At 44.6% G+C, this 22,009-nt stretch overlaps 1 protein-coding gene and 1 long non-coding RNA gene across 3 annotated transcripts in view; one reads left to right on the top strand and one right to left on the bottom strand.

Annotated features, from left to right (window-relative positions):
• The window catches only part of LOC103098743 (uncharacterized), a 50,676-nt gene extending 45,499 nt beyond the window's left edge, over positions 1 to 5,177 (bottom strand). Inside the window, exon 1 of one of the 2 annotated variants that reach the window (XR_462777.2) lies at positions 4,444 to 5,177. This is a non-coding gene — a long non-coding RNA (uncharacterized LOC103098743). The remainder of the gene's footprint in view (positions 1 to 4,443) is intronic. The other variant, XR_001628389.2, reaches the window with a different exon arrangement.
• A 479-nt stretch (positions 5,178 to 5,656) lies between these two features.
• On the top strand, positions 5,657 to 8,010 carry POU3F2 (POU class 3 homeobox 2). The gene has a single exon (XM_016431200.2). It carries the CDS (start codon positions 5,857 to 5,859, stop codon positions 7,192 to 7,194), a length of 1,338 nt encoding a protein of 445 aa, XP_016286686.2. The 5' UTR covers positions 5,657 to 5,856; the 3' UTR covers positions 7,195 to 8,010.
• The last annotated feature ends 13,999 nt before the right edge of the window (positions 8,011 to 22,009 follow it).

A 22,009-nucleotide genomic window follows, 5' to 3' on the forward strand; every position in this document is an offset into this window, starting at 1 on the left:
TCTCACTAGTTTAAACAGTGATGAAGATAAAATATAATAGTCATCCTATGAAAGGTGGACATATGAATGGAATTACAAGAAATGTGGAAAATTACTAATAACTTTTAAGCAACTTTTCTCTTAACTCGATTGTGAAAGCTGCACACGTGGATACATAGGGGCACTGGACTATAGAGTATAATATTGATATAGAAAATTCAGGTAAAATGTTGGTCTTATTTCAGGAGCTAATATGCTCCTGCATTATTATGCTTATTAATTTCCACTCATGTTGTTTAGATTTCTCAGTTAAATGTTTTTATTATATCAATGAAGAGCAGAGGCAACTTGCAAGTATTGTTTTCCAGTCATCTTATAAATGCATCCCTGAGGCAGCAGCTCTTAGAGCTTGAAGGCAGTTTTCATTAAAGCTGCCAGCTGCCTCTTTGTGTAGATTGGGTGTTTAAAGCAATCCGCTTGTGAAGTCTGGGCCTCAGTTTTGTCCCTCTGTAGGCCCTTAGCATTGAAGTTCCATTCATGCAATGAAGCTCTCCTTCAAATCCAGCGTCTGTGAGTGAGGGTTGGAGAGATAGACTGAAAGGGTAGGATTGAATGGCTTACACAGAAAAGGTTAAAAAGGGAACTGAGATCAAAACAACTCCATTCCACAATTAAACATGTCCTAGCCGAAATCCTTCCATTTCATCTGGACAAGAGTAGCCAGGCAGGCTCCCCTAAGGACAGACTCCTTGGAAGAAAAGATTTCTGCCTTTGCCTTGCAGTAAAAATTTCAGTTTCTGGTTCCTTTAATCCTAAAACCAAGTAAATGTGAAAGAAGTTAGGAACTAGAGTCAGAGCATAAGTATTTCACCTCCGTGTTAGCTTCCCCAACTCAATGTGTGCAAACCATTGACCTTGGTTCCTTTTGTTAACCCCATTGTCCTTGCTGTATGCATTCGTGGAAGTATATGTACACACACGGGAATTATAGTTTGCACACAGTGAGCGTTTTTTTGCTAGGGTTTGTAGCGAGTTTATAATATATTACATCATGTACGTGTGTGGGGATTGAGTGTGGCTAAGTGTAGATTGACTGTAAAACATTAATCAGCAAGGACTTTCAGACAAGCTGCATGAGAATGAATTGTGGACGCTGTTCACAACAGAAACGAGTGTGTGTTGCATGTGGATGTCTCCTTGGTGTAAGTGGAGTTTGCCGGGTTATTTTCAAGTCAATACAGTCCAGAATTGCAGGATTAAATTCAGCCCAACCTCCTTTTAGTTCAGGAAATCAGCAAAGTTGAATCTACTAAGCAGAACCATAGAAAGGGAACTGCAGTCGGCAGAGAGTAAGCAGAGCTGGAGTCTCTTCCATGTCATTTTCCGTGGACTCAGTCTCTTGACCTCGCCACCTTCGAAGGCAAATCTGAAACTCGACGATGGGATGTCAACTCCACCTCCCACCTGGGAGAGAAAACTGCGTTTAAGATCCGCCTGGATGTAATTGTATATATATATATTTTTTTTTTAAATGTTCCTAGATAGCCGTACTAGAATGAAGGAGATATCAAGGAGCCTTGTCAGTTCAAAGCATTTTAGGGTTGTTTGAAAATCCTCTCCACGTCAAAATAAGCAGCCCTAGTATTTGAACAGCTGCTTTGAACAGAGAAAAGGGCTGAGCTGAATCAAAACACTGCAGTGTCTGCCCGAGACACCGCATCACCTTCAACCTGCTTTTATATGGGCAGAGAAAGGAAAGAAAGGCGCGTGAAACCTCTAATCCAGCAGGGTCAGCCACCAAAGAAAGGGGACACATGACTGTCTCTTTCACATCCTGGGTTTCGTGGCACTATTAGATCACCCCCCATTTGGGGGCTAAAACTGCAATAAGTACAGGTTAGGAGAACCCCAGAGGGTAGCAACATCAACAGCTTCGCTGCCTGGGGTTCCCTCCTCCCGGGAGGGAGCAAGAAAAGTGAAGGATGCTTAAGAAACAGTATTAATGACAAGGCTAACCAGGATGATGATGATGGGGCCGGGAAGGCGGAGCCTCCATCTCTTCGGAATCCACAATTCACACGCCGCCCTCTGTGTTCTCAGCCCTACTTGGGGACGTGAAGATCGTTAATTTAATTTGGGAGGCTGTGGGGTTTGCACAGCGGCCCTAGTTTGATGATTGTACAATTAATACTGCGGCTCGATATCCTGGTGATTTTTTTAGGTTTATTAAAACTGGCAAGACGACCGCGGTATTGCCCAATTTTTAACTAGTCTTTTTTTTTTTGGCTTATTCGGAAAATGTGCGGGGTGGGGTGGGGGGAAGAGGTGGGGGAGGGAGAGAAGATGGCTAAAGAGGGAGAGGAGAGAGCAGTGTGACAGAGAAGCTTGTGAAGTTCCCTGTGCCGTGGCTCTCAGATCAATAATCGCTAGTAAGGTTTCCTCATAGGCAGATCTAATTGTTGATATTCAGTCCCCGCCCACGCCCTAACTGGCGCCCCTCGCCCACTCCGGGTTGGAAGAGAGAGGAGTCACCTGCACTGGTTCTGCCGCTTGGCTAGGAAAAGCAGGCAAACAGAGGCCGGTGGGGTGGGGCGAGTAGAGGGGGGTGAGTGGCGCGACGGACGCCTAGAGGACAACGAGCCACATTGCTTTCTTGAAAAAGCCAACTTTCGCACTTACTCCGCACCCTGGAGGCTGAGACTTATTTAGCCCTTTCTCTCCGAAGGTTGCCCAGAGTTGTTTTTAAAAAGCTCTTCCTTACCAAACCACCTAAAAAAAAGTGGTTGTGGGCGGGGGGGGGGGGAGGAGCGGCTTCCTCTTTTACCTTCTTGCAAAATATGTAAAGAAATGAGAACTTTAATCCAGCTCCAAGGTAGAGGAAAGGTGCTGGCTTGGCCTAGGAGGAGGTTGGCGCGGAAGACCGGGGAAGGGGAATGAGAGCAAAGCTAGGACCTGGCTTTTTCTTGCAGCTGCGCCGGCTGGCGCCACAGGGCTCTGGGTTCAGCGGGTAGCGAATTCTCTTCTCCCAACCGCTGGTGCTGGAAGAGGAGGCTGGATGGTGACTGCAGCAGCAGCGGTAGCTGCTATCCGGGAGGAATGAGTCGAGTCAGAGGGTAGGCTGAGCTGAGAGTCGCTGCTGTAGCTCTAAGTGAATAGGCAAAAGAGGGGAGTGTGTGTCTGTAGGTAATTTTTGCGAGGAAGGAGGGGAAGAAGAAACATAATCAAAGCAGAAGACATAAGAAGGTGGGAAGAACACTAACTAGAGAGGAGTTGGCTTCTTCTCTTTCTGCCTCTTTCTTCCGTCTAAGAGCAGAAGAGGGCACAAGTACTAGCTAGAGTTTCGCGGTTAAAAATTATTACCGTTTGTGCCAAAGAAGGCAAAGTTTACACTTGACAGATCCATTTCCTTAGCGAGTCCTAGTTTTACTTCCCCCAATTCAAATTCTGTGCTGGGAAAGAGATTTCCCCTGCACGGTCTATTGTGCGTGTATGTGTTCGCCCGCTCGTGTGTATATGGTGTGCCTAGGAGCTGGCCCCTCCCCCAACCCATTTCATACACAAACACACGTACACACACTCAAAAACATAGAACACGTGGAAAATTTTCAGTCAGACCGCATTGCCGGGGTGGATAAACGTTGTAATTTATAAACTCAACCATTCCCAGAAGAATTCTGCCTCTCGTTAGTAATGATAAATTCTCCAGTCCACTCCACTGGGCTACTTCCAGTAAGATGCTTCGAGGCAGAGAACCACTCCCCTCGAGCAGTTTATTGGGTTCCTAACTCAAAGAGACAGGACCCACTTCCGGCGCCTTCTCTACTTTTGCGCAAGGGACCAAAATTACTTTCTCCTTAGGTCTTTCTTTCTCCCTTCCATCTGCAATTTTTATACACGCCAGCCTCCTTCTTTCCTCTCCCACCCCCCTCGCCACCGCTCAGTTGTCTGGAGAACTATGCCCCAAGTCTTAAACCTCTAGCCAGCCTGATGTCTTACAAATACTTCGGAATCTCTCCAGGATAGGAGATACTAGCAACATGAAATCGATAGAACCAGATAACTCTCAGGAACAGCAAAATCCCTGCCCAGTGTGCATTTCTGAATTGAATTGGCACTTGCAACTGAGTTAGTCTGGAAATTGACTGTAAGATGCCCTCGTACCCCGCATAGCCGTAGCAACAGTGGTGACTGCAATACAATCCCTTATTATTTGCTCTTCGAATTGGCTGAAAACGGAGCTGGGTTTGGCCAGATACTGCCCCGAGTGTTAAATCCCAGAAAAAAGTTTTCGGACATATTCCCTCTTATCCACTATCCACTCTCCCCCTCCCCCACCCCCCCATACATACATATCTTCCTCTTCAGTTTTGTTTTCAAAGTATTCAACGAAGTTGCAAAGAAAAGCTCCGGAGACAGAAATAACTCTCCAGGGTAAGAGACTCCCTCCCGAGCCATACACATTACCTTTTAGAAGAGAACGAAGTATGGTATGCTCTGCCTTTGCCGACCCATTCCTGCAGTTCCACCACAGCTAAGAAGGGGGGATTTCCCACCTAATAACTTAAGTTTTCAGATCAGAGTCTGTACGTGCACAGCACTGAGTTGCGTGCATGTATGTGAATCTGACAGCGTGGGACATTCTAAATGATACTAACGCCAGAACGTCACGATGTGGCAAAGTCTAAATCCAGACAGCAAAACGGTCGGAGCAATACCATAGTCCTCTGTTCAGCCAGCCAGGACTCTCTCATTCTCTTGGTGGCTGTCAGTTCCCTGGAACAGATGGGGGTGAGTTAAAGGATGTAGAAGTAAACTAGACCCGTTACCTTGAAAAGGCACAGTCCACGCGAGAGGGGAATATGAAGAGTCCTGGGGGCTGGGATCATACTTTTGCAGAGCAGAGGAATCTAAGAGCTCTGGTGCTAGACCTCTCACTGAGCATAAAAATGATGCAACGAGAGAATGCTTCTCGGCCTTTGACACTGCAACGGGATTATTGCAACAGGAGGCAAGTCAGGCTCCTTTTGGATTTCGGTTTAAAAGTCTAACAGTGTTTGAATGGGACGTGCGTATGTGTGCCTGCGCGCGCGTATGTGTTCCCTTCAGGAACAAGAATTGAGTTCCCCCCGGTTCAGTATTACCCAGCCTTCGTCCAGCCTCACCTCCTCCCTCACATATTCTACTGGGAAGAAGGCGTGAACCCTATCCTCCAATTCTTCCATGTGGCCACAGTTGACTAGAGCGCCGAATCTGCCCTCCCGCCCTGCTTCTCCGCGCGTTGGAAACAGATGGGGGGCGGGGTCCAGGAAAGAAGGGGTAGAGGGGGCGGGTGGGGGGGTGGATCAGATTGGGGAGCAGAGGGAGGGAGAGAAGACCAGAGGAGAGAGGCGGGGAAATGGGGGGAAGCTATCCAATCAAATCTGCCGTCCCGGGCGGTTGCTAATGGTATCCACGTAAATCAAAAGGTGCAGAGCCAATGGAAGTGGGCGATGGGGGCGGGGCCCGGGCGCGTGCCGCTGCAAGCCTGAGCTGCCAAGAGAGCGGGAGAGGGAGAGAGAGAAAGCTAGAGAGAGAGAGAGAGAGAGGGTAGAGAGCGGAGCGAGCTAGGGAGAGTGAGGGAGAGAGAGGGAGGGAGGGAGAGGAGGAGAAAGAGAAAGGGAGGGAGGGAGGGAGGAAAGGAGAGAAGCTGGAGCAGCAGCAGCAGCAGCAGCAATAGCAGTAGCAGCCCCAGCAGGCGTCGGAGCAGGCGTCGGAGCAGGCGTTGGAGCATCAGGCGGGGGGAGAGAAAAGAGAGAGGGAGAGGGAGCCCGAGGCGAAAAAGTAACTGTCAAATGCGCGGCTCCTTTAACCGGCGCGATCAGTCCGGCTCCGAGAGTCATGGCGACCGCAGCGTCTAACCACTACAGCCTGCTCACCTCCAGCGCCTCCATCGTGCACGCCGAGCCTCCGGGCGGCATGCAGCAAGGCACTGGAGGCTACCGGGAGGCGCAGAGCCTGGTGCAGGGCGACTACGCCGCGCTGCAGAGCAACGGGCACCCGCTCAGCCACGCTCACCAGTGGATCACCGCGCTGTCCCACGGCGGCGGCGGCGGGGGCGGCGGCGGCGGAGGCGGCGGCGGGGGCGGGGGCGGCGGCGGGGGCGGCGGGGACGGCTCCCCTTGGTCCACTAGCCCCTTGGGCCAGCCGGACATCAAGCCCTCGGTGGTGGTGCAGCAGCCGGGGCGTGGAGACGAGCTTCACGGGCCGGGGTCCCTGCAGCAGCAGCAGCAACACCAGCAGCAGCAACAACAGCAACAGCAGCAACAGCAGCAGCAGCAGCAGCAACAGCGGCCGCCGCATCTGGTACATCACGCCGCCAACCACCACCCGGGGCCCGGGGCATGGAGGAGCGCGGCGGCGGCAGCTCATCTCCCGCCCAGCATGGGAGCGTCCAACGGGGGCTTGCTCTACTCGCAGCCCAGCTTCACGGTGAACGGCATGTTGGGCGCTGGGGGCCAGCCCACGGGGCTCCATCACCATGGCCTGCGGGACGCCCACGACGAGCAGCACCATGGGGAACACCACCCGCACCCGCACTCCCACCCACACCAGCAGCCCCCCCCACCGCCGCCGCCCCCGCAGGGCCCGCCGGGTCATCCGGGACCCCACCACGACCCACACTCGGACGAGGACACGCCGACCTCAGATGACCTGGAGCAGTTCGCCAAGCAGTTCAAGCAGCGGCGGATCAAACTGGGATTTACCCAAGCGGACGTGGGACTGGCCCTGGGCACCTTGTACGGGAACGTGTTCTCGCAGACCACCATCTGTAGGTTCGAGGCCCTGCAGCTGAGCTTCAAGAACATGTGCAAGCTGAAGCCTTTGTTGAACAAGTGGTTGGAGGAGGCGGACTCGTCCTCGGGCAGTCCCACCAGCATAGACAAGATCGCAGCCCAGGGGCGCAAGCGGAAAAAGAGGACCTCCATCGAGGTGAGCGTCAAGGGGGCTCTGGAAAGCCATTTCCTCAAATGTCCCAAGCCCTCGGCCCAGGAGATCACCTCCCTGGCGGACAGCTTACAGCTGGAGAAGGAGGTGGTGAGAGTTTGGTTTTGTAACAGGAGACAGAAAGAGAAAAGAATGACTCCTCCGGGAGGGACTCTGCCGGGAGCCGAGGATGTATACGGGGGGAGTAGGGACACACCACCACACCATGGGGTGCAGACTCCAGTCCAGTGAACTCTTTTGGGGGGGAGGGGGAAGTACGAAGGGATGGCTCCCCCCCTTCGCTCCCTCTTCCCCTCCATCCTTACCTATTCCCCGCCCCATTGTTCCCTCTTTAACTTCTGATTGTTCTTTTTTTTTTTTAATCCCCTCCCTCAAGGGGAAAAATGGCAACGAAATCACTGGACTATCCTTTAAACGGTAGCAGGTGTAACGATGTGTTTTGACCTTTACAGGCGAGTACCCAGGCAATGGAGTGGAGTGAGTATCTCACACACACAGAGGGAAGAGAGAGAGGGAGAGAAAAGGGGAGGGGGGAGAGGGAGAGATGACAGGCACTGAGATAAATACCTGGCAAAACTAAATTAATTACCAAAAAATATCTGCCAAACCATGATAAACACAATTGCAGTTTCCATCCTGGAATGAAGCTCTTAGCTAGCACATGCTGCCGGTGTTTATTTAATGTGGATTCCCAACGGGAGAGAGGAAAACAATACACAAATTCTTTGATGTCAACAGTATTTAATCGTAGAAATTTGCACTGCAAGAAAATTGAAGTTTACACGAACCAATTCATGAAAATCCCCCCCAGCCCATCCCCCCAGCCCACAGGTTCACTTTGAAATTGCCTTGTATTTTTTATTCAACAACGAGAGTTAGCTAGTTTTTGGCAGCTCTTCTGAGTATGTTGACCCTTGTTCTCCTTGCTTGTATGTGAACTTTGGTTACCTTCAATTCCCCTTACATCGGTGTAACGTTTATTTTTTCCTTTTACCAAAGCAAAATGATTGGCTTCATACAAAATAAACAGTTTCCGCTTTCAAGAAACGTGCATCGTCTCCCCGATTTATCCGAGCCAAGTTCCGAGCCTAGGATAGAAAGTCGAGTCCTCGTTAGATTGCCAGCAACAAAGTAAACTTCATTTTCAGGCAGTGTTGGGGGTTGGGGGGGGGGGGAGAAGAAAAAGAAAAATCGATACTGAGTGACTGATTGCTTCATTTTAGCAGGCGGGCCCATTGTGAAAGAGCTCCGAGGAAATGTGGAGGTTAAATACATTTCCAGAGTTGTCCAACAGAAAGAGAGTGGCACTTTGAAGAGAACTAGGGAAATATTTGCCCTCAGACACCCCACAGAAAGTTCTCTGCCTTCAGTTTTCATAACGTCATCTCAAGGAAATATTTGTGCTGACGACAGCAATTAAACTTGGGAACTCTGAAAGAGTGAGTGTTTTCATTTAAAAGAAAACAATTCGAGAATGTAATGTGTATGCATATTATCATAAAAATACATTTGTGCATACATAGGGGTTCTCTCCAATTTATGCACTGATTTTATCTTGACTAGCTCAGGTTTTATTTTTCAATTAAAAATGTATCATCCCACGCCTTCTCCTTCCATCATCTATGGCCAGAAAGGCCAATTTGACTTGGGCAGCTTTTTCTCTTTCACTAAGGAAGCCAAATTAAGGGGGGAGGGGGGTAGAAAAATTGCTATTTTCAATCCATCCTTTCCCCTATTTTTATTATATTTAAGTGCTTTTCTTGACCTTCTCTTCATGGAAAATGGTTAGCTTTCCAAAAAGCAAAAGACTTTAGAGGAAAGTCTCAGAGAAAACTTGAAACTATTGAAAAATAAACGCCATTAAACTGTGATAAGTTACATTTTAAAAACATAGTTGGCAAAAAAAAAGGTCGCTAAACGGAAAAGACTTTATTATTATTTTTTATCTAAAAAGGTTTTCTTGTCCAGTGTTAGCCTTTTATTTATTTTATTTTATTATTATTTATTATTATTATTATTGGGTTTTTTGTTTTTGTTTTTGTTTTTGTTTTTTTACTGAAACTCACTACCATAAAAATCATGATTTAGCTTCACACTGCAATCAGTAGTCAGGGTTGGTTGGGGGGTTTTGTTTGTTTTTGTTTTAAGAAAAATTTTAAATGGTATTTTCAGACTTCTGAGACCATTTGAGTTTCAAAGTTTTGCCAGACAAATAGAAAATTATAACAGGCATATTTATTTGCCTTTATTGCATTTCCCCAACAATGGTCAGTCACAGTGATAGGGCACATAGCTGCTTTAGGGTGCATCCTGCTGTTTGTTCTTTTAGTGTTAGGGAATGGCCCTTAGTGAAGTAATTCAGAGCAGGGCAGATATCCAATGGTAAAGGGAGGAAATGAACTTTCACAGACTTATTAATGTGTGGGTAAGGTCAGAAGATGAAGTTCAGAGGATATGTCTGTAGATCCTCTAACTCTTAACAGGTTTTACTAAAACAAAAATTGCCACTGAACCTTACCGCAATGTACATATGTTTAATATTTGTCTTTTGAAATGCAGAAATAGTTTAAATGTTCCTTTGTCTATTTTTCCTTTTTTTAAAATGCTACCCAGGGAAATATTTTCATATCATTTTTAAGTGGCCTGCCTCAATGTATATTTATTTCTTTTGAAGCAAAAAGGTTCTGGAAACTGTTTTTTTTTTTTTCTGTAGCTTTAAATGAGTAGGTGAACAAAATCTATATGGGATGTAATTTTTTTTGGTTCAGTCTCTAAAAATACTTTGTTTTGGTACATTTGGTTGTGCTTGTGGGGAAAAAATAAAAATGCAGAGATCCTTATATATTTATGTTAAAGTAATATTTTATTATCTACATAAAACAAATGCACAATACCTTCATAGTTTGTTCTAATTATTGAAAAATCTTTATTTTATTTTTAAAGATAGTGCCAAGTTGCTTAGTATTTCAATTTTAAGGGATAAAAATCTAGTCCTTATGCTGAGTTATGTGTAAAACACCTCCTTTCCTTCAAACTTAATTAAGTTTTGGAATAAATTTTATGCATATACTGCCATATTTCATGTTTATAACTTCCACAGTCTTTTAATAGAGCACAAGTTGTGGTTTCATTTCCCTACCAAAATCCAGCACCTGCCATCAATGTATTTATAGTTTTTCCTTCTAAATGGTCAGAGAGTTTTGCGCTTTCATTTTCCCACTATTTCATGGTCTTACAAATGGGTCTTGTGCAGTATAAATAGACAGATATATATGTATCCTCCTTCCAGGTTAGCGTTACCCATTCTGTGTACACACATTTCTTTGAAAGCATCTTTGGAACTTGGTGTATGTTAAACTCTGCCCACATGTCCTTATATAATATGAAAGTTTTCTTCTAGGAAGGTGGGGTTTATTTGGAGGTTACTTCTTTTTTTTTAAGTCATCAAATATGTTTAATAGCAAGGATATTCCTAAAATCCATACAACATTCCTGTGTTTGCCAAGTGTTTATAGTCATGGCAAGTGTATTCTCGCGTTAGTTTTACAAAACGAGATGGTTTTAGCAATGGTTTACTAGGCAATGTTTATTTCTCTTCAGGTTATGAGTAGCCATAAAATAGGAAGAAAAGGACACAGGAAAGAAGGATTTTTAAGGAAGGTCTGAATACACAATGCCCAGAACAGACCTGATTTATTATAATAATTATTGTTTTAAATATCAACTATGTAATCCATGAACATTTCAGAAGAATAGGAAAACATACTTTAAAGAAACCAGTTTTTAGAGTAGTTAGAAGTCCAAACTGCTTTGTGTTATTTAATAATTATGCTGTTTGTTAAATCCCATTTGACTTATTTTTGTTGAATGAGTACAATATCTCTGATGCTAGTTTCTAGGCTTATTAGATCTGATCATCTTTTCTAACTCCTAGTCAATATTACATAGGTCCCCAACAGATTCAGCTAAATGATCTTATCAATAGTCTGGCAGAGAAGTGACAGAAAGAAGAAGTGTTTGGTGACTGCAGACATGCTGATGGGTAAAATGTTTAAGCTTAGTATAGATTTAAGTCCTTGGTCAATATTCCACTAAATTTGATGCAGAAAACAAGCAACATCTGCCCTCTGCAGGACATTTTAGTGGACTTTGAGAGGGAGCATTTTTTTCCAAACAAGAGGGGCATGCTAACTGGAAAACATCACGTGTCAACTAGTCCAGGTTTTTTGTTTGTTATTATTGTTTTTTTTTCTTTTTGATGGGCACCTGCCTTTTTGAACCCGAAACGCCACAGCTCCTGGGTAAACCTTGGTTCTAGTTTGAGAATCTCCACCAAACTCCAGGCAATGCTGCCTGCCACTTAAGCCATGATTTCTGGTTTAAGCATCAGAGTTGTCTTCTCAGAGACCTTGGTATAGCCATAGTAAACAAATTCACTCTTTCCCCTGTATTCCCCTAAAGATGCACAATAGAGGGTGGAGAGATTTTTGAAGAAGACTTTAGATTTTCCTAAAAAGGAAGTAAAACATTTCTTTTAGAAGAGAGAGGCAGAAAGGCTGATTATGTAAGAGTCCCAGGAAGGTAGGTTGAATGGCCAGTTCTTGTGGAATGCCACTTCTGAACAGTTGGTTCCCATAAAATGACCCTCGTTTATATTTCAGATATTCAACAACAAAAGCACACTTCTCCTCCTTCCCCTCCTACTCCTACCAATGGAGGCCGAAGCCTGGTGGGCAGAATGAGTTTGCTGATGAAATAGCCATGATAAAGTCCTTCATGTCTTGCTCCTTCTTCCTTCAAGAGCAGCAAGGTGTCAAAGCAACAATGAAAGGGGGGAGAAATGAGATTCGAGTACATATATCAGTGCGTATGTATGTGTAAGCCGAATTCTAATTTTTGAGGGTAGCAACGTGGCAGGCCTCTTTGCCAGGGGACTTTGAGCTGGAGCATTTGTTATTTTCTTACAAATGGACTTTATGATTTGTCTATTGTTTCTTAAGCAAACTCCTAATACTATTCCAACTCCTTCTGCATTCTTGGAAGGGGAATGGAGAAGAAATATTATTAGAATGGGGGGGGCAATGAGCTGGGAAAGTTGAAGAAGGGAAGGCTGGAGAGGGAGGGAATTTTGCTATATATTTCATGAGCAAGTATACATTTCAATAAGCTGAAGAGGCTTGAAGAAATCAGTGGATTAGAAAGAAGCATCTTAAAGTTTCTGCTTGGCAATAGGATGGAAAGGTGCCATGTTCGGCCAGGTTTTACATATTTTATCAGCTCAGGAGCTTTACTTTAAAAAAAGAAGAAAAAGAAGAAGAAGAAGAAGGAGGAGTGGGTGAGTTGATGAAATCCTGGCATTCTCTCTCCACCCTGTAATCCCCACCCCTCTCCCCTTCAAACAATGCAGAAGTAGCTAAGGACCGGCAACTTAACTAGCAAAACATCAGATTTATCACTTCATGCTTATTGAATCCATATTATTTTCAAGCACTTTTATCAAAGGAGAAGTTGCTGAATTTCTAGTAAATGTCTTTTTAGGTAGGGCTGGTTTTTATTTGTTGTTGTTGGGCTTTTGTTTGGTCCTGGGGATAAGCAAATGCTCATTCAGAGAGTATCTGAAGATCATCCCTGTGCTTGGTAAACAGCTAGAGTATTTATTCACTCTCTTTCTTAATCCTACTTTTTCCTCCGCTTTAAGTTGGATCAACTTGATCTTATACTAATTTCACTTTATCGGAATAAACAACCCTGCTTGTCTAATTTAAAATTCCATCAAAACAGCTCCAGTTTTTTTTTCTTATTGTTCCTATAATTTTGGATGTTATAAAAATTAAGACATTATTTGCTAGCGAGATGTCTTGAGAGGCTATTTCATACCATTACAAATATGCACATCTTTCTTAAAGTTTATTCCACCCACGTATTTCAGGGCTTTTATAGCTCTTTGTCTGAGGTTTAAGAAAACCTTAGATATGCCATTCTTCAAAGCCCAACACTACACTCGGCCATGGCTGTAGCTGGTGGTAAACAGCTCCGTGTCCGCAGACTGGATAGCTGTCATCTAGAAAAGGAAACAAAATATATGCCCGACCTATTTACCTGTCACAAATTTTAGAAAGGGGGAGCAGCAGTCCCCCGTCTGAGCAATACGAACGGGTCTTTGATTGTTATAAATTGTATATGATTAACTCCCTATGTGCCGCAGGACTGCGATAAATAGATCGCTAGGTTAAACTTGAACTCAGCGTCCTTTTGGACGGGGATCACGTTCTTTCCTCTTGCAAAATGATCTTTGCATTTGGAGGAGGGTGTTTTTGTTTTGTACAAATAAAAATACAGTCAAAGAAATTCAGTTACACGAGAATAGTTGAGTGGGGTGGAAAAGTTGCTTTTGGATTTCCATCTCAGATCGTCAGTTGTAAATCCCTGGGCTTTCAGGCGCAGACAAATACATTTTCGAATCTGGTGTAGGGTTTCCCCCCTCCACACTTGGAAGTTTCGTTCCATCAGAAGGAATTTTATGTGATCTTTTATGTTCCATGGCACATGATTCTGAAGCGAATTTTCTGCCCTTAGTTACTTATTTTTCTATTTCTTTAACAAAATATTCCATCCTAGCAATAGTAAAGCTTTTGAATTGGCTGGGCTGGTGAATTTGTTGAGGGGGGCAAGCATTCTTAAACAGAGAAGCAAAGGAGACTCAGCTACATCACACTGCACATTTCACCCTTGCACTAAGCCAGCTAGCTCGAGTATGCATGTTGGAAGGAAGGCCTAAGAGAAAATTAAAGAGACCTTGACGGAGGGGTGGGTTATTGCCTGTATTTTCACTCCTGTCTTCGGACATCCTGCAAGCCAGCTTCAGGTGAATGGGAAAGCTTTGCTACTTACTTTTCTGGACTCTGGGATCAGAGCCACTAGGGAAGATCTGGGTTAGAGGGAAAGGGAATGGAATTGTATGTGTGTTGGACTACAGGGTAGATCGTTTTTTAAATATTCATATTTTTGGTTCTAGGTTAAGGTCAAAGGGGTCTGGTTTGGGCTGGAGTCTTGGTCTCAATGCTAACCCCAACACCCAAGGTTTAGGGGGGAGGAGTGAGAGAGATGAAGCAGTGAAAAGGTGGTAAAGTGGGCACATAGCTTTGAAATCTTTGTCCCACTTCTAGGAAAGTATCTGAGACCTAGGGGGTTCCCAAGGACAAGCTTTTTAAATGAGGATACTTGTTGGACCTAGCAGCAGTTACAGGTGGAGTTTGCTTTGCTTGTTTGGGCTGAGGGAGAAAGAAGTAGATCTGTACAAAACCTTTTTTTTTTTCCTTTGGATCCGGGAGCATCCCCTCCACAAAATCCTGCAATGGGACTTGGCAGCTAAATATAAAGAAGCTGGCATAGGTCAACAAAAAGAAGGATGTTGGAAAGGCAAAACCCAACCATGGTAGTTGAGCTTTAAAAGCGAAATGATTCCCTTTGAAGTGGAACTTCGGGGCTCTGAGAGAGGTACCACTGTAAAGAGACTTATCGTAATTTTGGAGAGAAGGCAGGTATCCTTTCCAAGATGCTAGATTAATTCTGGAAGGAGTTTTCCTAAGCACAGCAAGTTTTCTTTAGAGCATTCCCTCTGAGAAAGTCCAAAGGGACCAAACTAGGAAACTAAAAACAAAGAAGGCCCCCAGGAAACTAGCCACTTTTGGCTCAGTGTGAAATTATTCTTATTTTTAAGTAGGTGTTCTGGGAGGAAGAAAAATTAGCTCAATTCCTATTTGGTATTTTAAGAGCCAGAATCAGGTACTACCCCAAAGGTGAAAAGTGGTTAAGTTTGTTATGTAGGTTAACTTGGTTATGGCAAAGAAATATCCTGGCACCGGGGGACAATTGTAGATGCCTTTGAAGACATCTTTTGGACTAAACATCTCACTAAGGCAGATAAATTGACCAGAGAGCTTTGATTGGTTGTAGAAGATCACCCAGTTTAGAAAGATCCTAGATCTAGAGAATTTATTAGAGATTCGGGTGAACTGACCCAAAGAATAAAATGGTGCTGTCTAAAGAAAGAAACTGTTCCTAACTTAGTTCTCGGCAATCGAGTTTGCTAAATAAAGCTCAAGCAAGTGTAGAGTTTCTAATAGTTGTTCACATTTAGAGTTGTCCAGAGGTTCAGGAAACTAGGTTGAATGTGGCCAGCAAAGTAGTTTCCCTATGCTCCAGGGCAGGTTGCTTTAGTTTAAACCTTTCTTTTAGAAGTTTAGGCTGTTTTGGTTTTCCTGCTTCATTCATTAATTCTCCCCTTTCCTTCAATCCTAGATTCATTCATTTATGCCTCCAGTCATTCATTGCCCAGTGGATGGAGGCAGCAACAGCGGTCAGTAGGGGAGACATAACACACAAACAAGGATGGTTCTATTTACTCGCCTCTGCCTGTGGATTTCTAAGACATGCAGCAGGCACAATCATTAAACTAATTTGTATTTGATTGTTTGGGCGGACGGAGGTTAGTTTTATTGCACTAAGCATTCAAGCACGCACGCATCACTGATTACCAGTATACATTAAATAAAGTTGTTTGTACACATTGTCTTACCACATATAGGCAGAGGCTTATTATTCTAATTACTCTAATTAGTGCATTGAAATGTTTTCTACTTGATTTGAGGAGACAGTGATTAGTTCTATTACTTCTTTTAACTCGTATTTCATGGAAAACTGTTGATGCATGCTCAAATTACTTTATTTTCCCTGCGAATATGAGGCTGACCAAAATGCGATGAACGGCATACCGCCCTGGTTGGGCAGCAACTTTGATTCCGGCCCATGCTGGGGAGAAGCTCTTCCCTGGTTCTTTTCTTCTCCCCAGCTAGGGCTTTCTGCTGCTGGTGCTGCCACTTCTTCCAACAGAATATCTACTGCCCTTTTCTCCACCCCTCTCCACCCCGCCCTTCTCTCTTCTTCTTAGTAGAATTTCTTCTTGCTTAGTTGTGTGGGCAGAGGATCCGATAAGGTTTCCGAGCATGGATTCGTTTTGCTGGAGCCCCACAAGGTCTCCTGAAACATTTACTTTTTAAAGAACCCCCTACACACTCACACACCCCAGTATATTTTTCCTCGAATCTGTTTCATAAGCTTTAATGTTACTATTAATTGATAAGATCAGCTAATCAAACATGTTACTTCGATAGGGAATTGTAATTAAAACCTTAATCCTGTTGGAGACTTTTTTCCCTCTAAACTCCTTTTTCTCATAGAAGGGGTTCAAAGTTCACTATAAAAAGTATTATAACGGGGAGATTAATTCGTTATCTAAATAACAATCTTGGTTATTGATCCATCGTACTTTTTTTCACCTTTTGTGTTGGTCGGCGAGACACTTAAAAAGGAGAATATTACAAAGCATGCAATTTGGACCCAGGCCCATAGCCGCCCATTACTAGAGAAACACAAGGTGCTAGTGCCGCCTAAACCAGATAAAAAAAAAAAGGGAGGGCGGAGAATAAACATAATCGGGGAACGCTGCTTTTTAATTATATTGTTCCTCTATATATTTCCAAGAAAAATATGTAAAATCCGAGGAGTGGTCCTTGCAGCCAGAGCTTTATTCCAAGCACTTTTCTCTCCCTTGCAAAGCGAAATATCTATCTAGTCTGGGTAAATATTCGTCTGGTACTGATTTTACTTTTAATGTTTAGACTCGGATTATTCCCTCTCCAAGTCTGAATTCCTAACCTTTTCCGATGGCCTGGATATAAGAATAATAAAACAACAACAACAAGCCTGTAAAGGCGCACCTGCTAAAAGTCTAAGAGTATTTCACTTGTGACTCTGCTGCCATGGAAGTCTTGTCCACACTTTCCTAGCTCCAGCCTCTTCCCCCGTTCCTCTCTTCCTTAACCCCTTCCCCACTCTGTCCCGCCGCACACTGCGCCCTGCCGAGCGCTCCACCTCCTGCTCTCCAGCATCTAAAGAGGGCAGGCTAGAATGAAATCAACTCCTCTTGGCAGCTGATGGTTGAGCATCCAGGGCTCTCCCAAGGCTCAGGGAGGTTGCATTCAGCGGAGCACCCGCCCTTTGTAAGGAAAGGATTGAGGAGTCCTCAGGGGTTGTAGATGGGGTCGGGCTAAGCCTGCGGGAGGCCTCCACGAGGGGGAAAGAAATCTTAGTTTCCCGCAGGGACTGGTCCTCCGGGGTGTGGGAGAAGGAAACTGAGCACGGAGCGGGGAGTTTGCAAATGGGAAACCACAGGGGGCTTGACCTCTATATATGGGGAGGAGAGAGTGCCTTGGATACTCTAGAACCTGATTAGGGAGCAGCACTAATTTGTCTTTTCCCCTTTAAGACAGATTTTTGGCAGCAGTTGGGCAGGGAGGGAGTAGAAAATGACCAGGGATTTCTGAAGCAAAAACCCATTCTCCTTGTTCCACGGTCAGCAGTGGGACCTTGTCTTGTATGTATATGTGTGTCCTGGGAGCATTTTTCCCCTCCCTTCCGTCTCCTCTAACAAAGTCTCCTTACCCCACGCACAGATATGTTATGTAACAAAGTCTCCCTGGCGAATTTAACTGGATAATAAAAGACCTCCCCCTCCCCCACCTCCATCACACACTACCTTACCTCCCTTGTCCCTCTTCACTTCCCCACCCCTCCCTCCCAAGTGCATCTGTTCTCCCGGATTCCTTCCCCTGAACCCGCTTGGCACACCATATCCGGCCTAGTAGAGCTTTGGCGCCCCACAGTGGCTTCTGTCTAAAACTACGTGAGACTCCCCACAGGCTCTGCAAGAGGCTCCTATACCTCTATTTATGCCCTTTTTTTTAAACACCCAAGACGTTCCACCCACCCACATCCGCTCCATCCGCTCAGCCGCTCCTTTAGTGCCTGTTTACAATCTCCATTCACTTCATCTGTTTCCCCACGGTCAGATATTGATAAAACGGGACTCCGTAAATTAATTCCTCTCCTGAATTTCTTAAGTCTGTCCCCAGTTTGTAGTTAGAACGGGGGATTCAAGTTCCAGCTCAGGAAGACGACTGCGTGAGTACAAGGGAATTCCTTAAACAAAAGTAGTAAAAATTCTCGCCCCGCCCCCAGACTAACTTCGGCCTTCTCTCTGCCTTTCCGAAGTTTCCCATTTCCAAATCTTAACTCTTCCAGAGAACCACTTTAAAGCAATCAATGCGACTTTGAATAATTCGTACTCTACAAATACTGCAGACTGGGTGTTTAATGGGTTCAGAGCATCCCGTTTTCTTTGGGCAAAGAGTTGCCATCTGGTTCAGGGCTGGGCCTCATTTCTGTGTTATCAAGTTTGTTAGGCTACCAGCTCCCACAGAAATTTTTTTGCCAGTTCTGTCGGGGTCACCGATTCCAGGGAAACTCAAGACTTATTTCCTAGAGAAAGGAGTACTGGGCCCTCCCAGCACCCAGCATACACAGTCCTGCCTCGTTCCTGTGCCCAGAGTTACTTGGAATCACCAGCAAATCACCCCCTTTCTCCCGTAAAACTTCCAAGTAGACCAGAAAACGCGAGGAAGAGAAAGCTGCCTCTTGAGCACTTGTCTGATGTCTCCTCCATGGTTTCCCTACAGTGATTGCATTTTCTCCTTAGGCCCAATCAGCGACCCATTGGGCTCTCAAGCAGAGGGTCTACGGTGGAAGAGAACTGCTGAGCGACACCACCTTTATCCAGGGGTGGCCCAATTACTGATTTCCATGAATTTTCACTCACTAATGAACAGATGTTTATGCTTTTGAAGGGCTCTTCTCAGTCGCGGGACCCAGTCTCAGGCTGTAGTAGCCCTTCCACTCCCACCTTGTTTCCCTCCATTTGGGTAAAGTGACTAGCTTCAGATTCTGCAAGCCTATTCACACTCCCGTGTATTCCTTTAATTCTTCCCGCCCCACAGGCCTTTCTGACTCCTGGTCAAAATCACCATCGCAGAATGGCTTCATGGCTATCCCATGATCCCAATTAGCTGTAGCAACCAAAACCCAAGTGCCCCTCCACAGGGCACAAGGAAAGTCCGGACTCTGTAGCAGGGTTAGCTGTTAATTTCGTAGAGAATTCTAAGGGGGCTTGAGAGGAAGGAATGGCCTCAGATTGTCTTAGTTTAGTCCGTGGAGAAGAAAAATAGCCCAGGTCTTCAAGTGTATTCCTTGTCTATTCGTTCTCTAATCACTAACTGGACCTTCACCCATCCTGGGGTGCACTGAACAAAGCAGAGAAAGGCGAGCCCCACCCCCAATCCCACGCGCGCGCGCGCGCGCGCCTTTTCTTGGTTAATGGAATTTCTTCACAAGCAGCCTATGGGGCCAGGACCCACCTTTTAAATTTCGCTTTTTTTTCTAATTAACCTTTCAAATGTTATTAAAATTTCCAAGTGAGGCGAGACGGAGTGGTTTTTCCACTGGCAGCCCAACTGGCAAATCGGAGTGGCCCAAGTCTCAGCCTGAGAAGTACAGACAGTTAAAAAAGGATCTGTAAAGAATGGGAGAGAGAGGGCGCTAGGAGTCGCCTGGAATCGGGCAACAGGAGTTTAGGAGAACTCTTTTACTCATAATCTATTCCCTCTTTCTCCTCCTACTCTCCTTCCCCATCTCCTATCTCTCCATTCCTCTGCCCCAAGTCTAGAACTTGGACTCTTCTATCTTTTCCTTACGTTCTTTCCTTAAAAGAAACTTGGAGTTGCCATATCTGTGAAGTATAAAGTTTTATAGATGTGGTTTTTGCTAGGAGTAAGCTCAGATAGGGTAGGGGCTGAGGCTGGGGTTTAGACGCCATTCCTTCCCTCTTCCCTCACTCCCCAGGGGAGGTAGTAGTACCATGCAGCTTCAGACACACTTCTTTTTTCTTTCCCCAAGCTGCAGAATAGCAGCAACTCGAAGTGCGACCGAAATAACTTTCTCATTCTGATGTGTGGTTGTTTCCCTCCTCCAGACACTAGAGAGCACATTTTCGTTGCGCCCCCCCCCCCTTTTCTTTTTAAACTAAGTCACAGGTCAATTTAATTTCTACAGGTGAGACCCCTCGTTCTGGGCTTTTGAAGCTGGTGCTCACTAGTAGCCATGAGTAGGTTGGCAAGGTGGAGCAGGGGCATACTCCTAAAAGATGCAGACAACACAGCCTCAGGACTCTTCTAATGTTATCCAGATGGCACTTGCTAGGTGTCTATTATAAAGACACTGGTTCTGCCTTGAGAAAGGAGGCTAGGGATGGCCTGTAGAGTACATTGGTATTCATCCATACTACCAAGCCATTAAAAGGGGTTGATCAATAAACAACATCACCCCTGTAAAGAAGAATAATTATTGAGAAAGAACAAAGAAAATACTACATGTTCTCTAAAGAGGCTCAACCGCACTCTTCCTCTAGGAAAATTGGGAAAAGTCCTTCATTAGATTAGAACCCTAAATATACTAAAACTAAACTCATGAGGGCCCTAGACTTATGTGTGGCTCAAGATTCCTTCCTGCTGCACCAAGACAAATTTTTGCTCTTTTATAAGAAAGGTCAAAAATCAATCTAGTCAAAAATAGTGCTCAGTGTCACCTCTGCCTGCACTGTAACTAGGTCTGCTTGCCATTCCAGGCCCCATGCCCCGAAGGAATCTAGATCATTAGCACAGGAGTATGTAGCTATTTCCCCCAGGAATAAAGGCCTGCAAACATAATCAGAATTATTTGGAAGGGAATGGGAGTAACCAAATCCAGGAAGGTCTCATGGGAAGGTTTCATGAAGATGATAGTGCAGCATTTTGAAGGAAGGTAGACCAGAAGTTTAGGGAGAAGTGAGGATGGCAATGTGGGATTGTCAATAACCATATGACAGAAGGCTAGAAGGCAGAAGCCTGAAATTCATAAGCAAATTTCTGTGACTGCAGTAAAGAGTATGATGATATACAGTGGAGCAAAAGAATATAGAAAAGGAAAGATAGATGAATGTAGAATTAATTGGTGGAGGGCTTTTAAGGACTTATTGATGTGAAGGCAACTGAGAATCACAGTAAGGGAGTCAAATCAAAACATCTGTTGAGGAAGGTATTTACTGTCCATCAGTCAGGAGAAAGAACATTGAGACGTCTGAGATTAGAAATGAGATCAGTTAGGGGATAGTTGGAATAATCCTGGCCCAAGATGGTCAAGCACTAAGGTAGCTCTGAAGGAATCTCTTAAGATCTGTTAAGGAAAAAGAATTGGAAGTCTTCAGAGATCAGATAGATTAAACAAACCCAAAGGATGAATAACAAAAGTACAATAAGATTACATTTGGGACAAGCATGGGAATCCAGAAAAGGGTGAAGATTCTTTGGGAATGAGGATATATGACAATGGATTTAGATTTGAAAGATAAGGTTTTCTCATTTTACAGACAAGGAACTGAAGCCCAGAGAAGTTAGGTAACTGCAAAAAGTTCCTGATATTGTGATGGAGGAAGGATGTGAACTCAGTTCTTCTGACTGGAAAGTCAATGAGTGATCTATTACAACAAACTCAGTTTTAAATATGCTTAGTTTTAGGTCCTTGTGGAGGGCAGCACCAAGGGATATTTTATAGATTAAAAAATAAAAAGACAAGTGAACAAACATATCACACCACTATTTCCAAGGAAAGGAGTGGGGAATGAACCTAACAAAAGATTAGAGAGATTAGGACTGAACCTTTTTGTGAACTGAGTTAATGAAAACTAAAGACAAATGAGACAGATCACAAAATGCCTTTGAATTATGAGAACCAGCTATGGAAAATTATGTGGTTAATATGGTATCTTTCTGCATCACCTCACCACCACCACCACCACCCCAGTCACTCTCTTTCTACTTAGCCCACCTCCAGGGATGTTGTTACAACCTAGGTCTTGCCTTTCCTAAGGAATTATCTTCTTATACAGACTTTTCTCTCCTTTTTCCATTCCATCCAAACATAAATACAGTTACCGCTAGGCTTTCTTAGGTCAACTGGTCTGTTAGTCTAACATGTGCTATTGTTAACTAAGCTTTGTAATGGCTTAATATTTATTTTCACCAGATAACCTACAGTGTTTCCAAAGTTTTAGTGCAGT

Source organism: Monodelphis domestica, chromosome 2 (assembly GCF_027887165.1).
Source record: "Monodelphis domestica isolate mMonDom1 chromosome 2, mMonDom1.pri, whole genome shotgun sequence".
Classification (NCBI taxonomy): Eukaryota; Metazoa; Chordata; class Mammalia; order Didelphimorphia; family Didelphidae; genus Monodelphis; species Monodelphis domestica.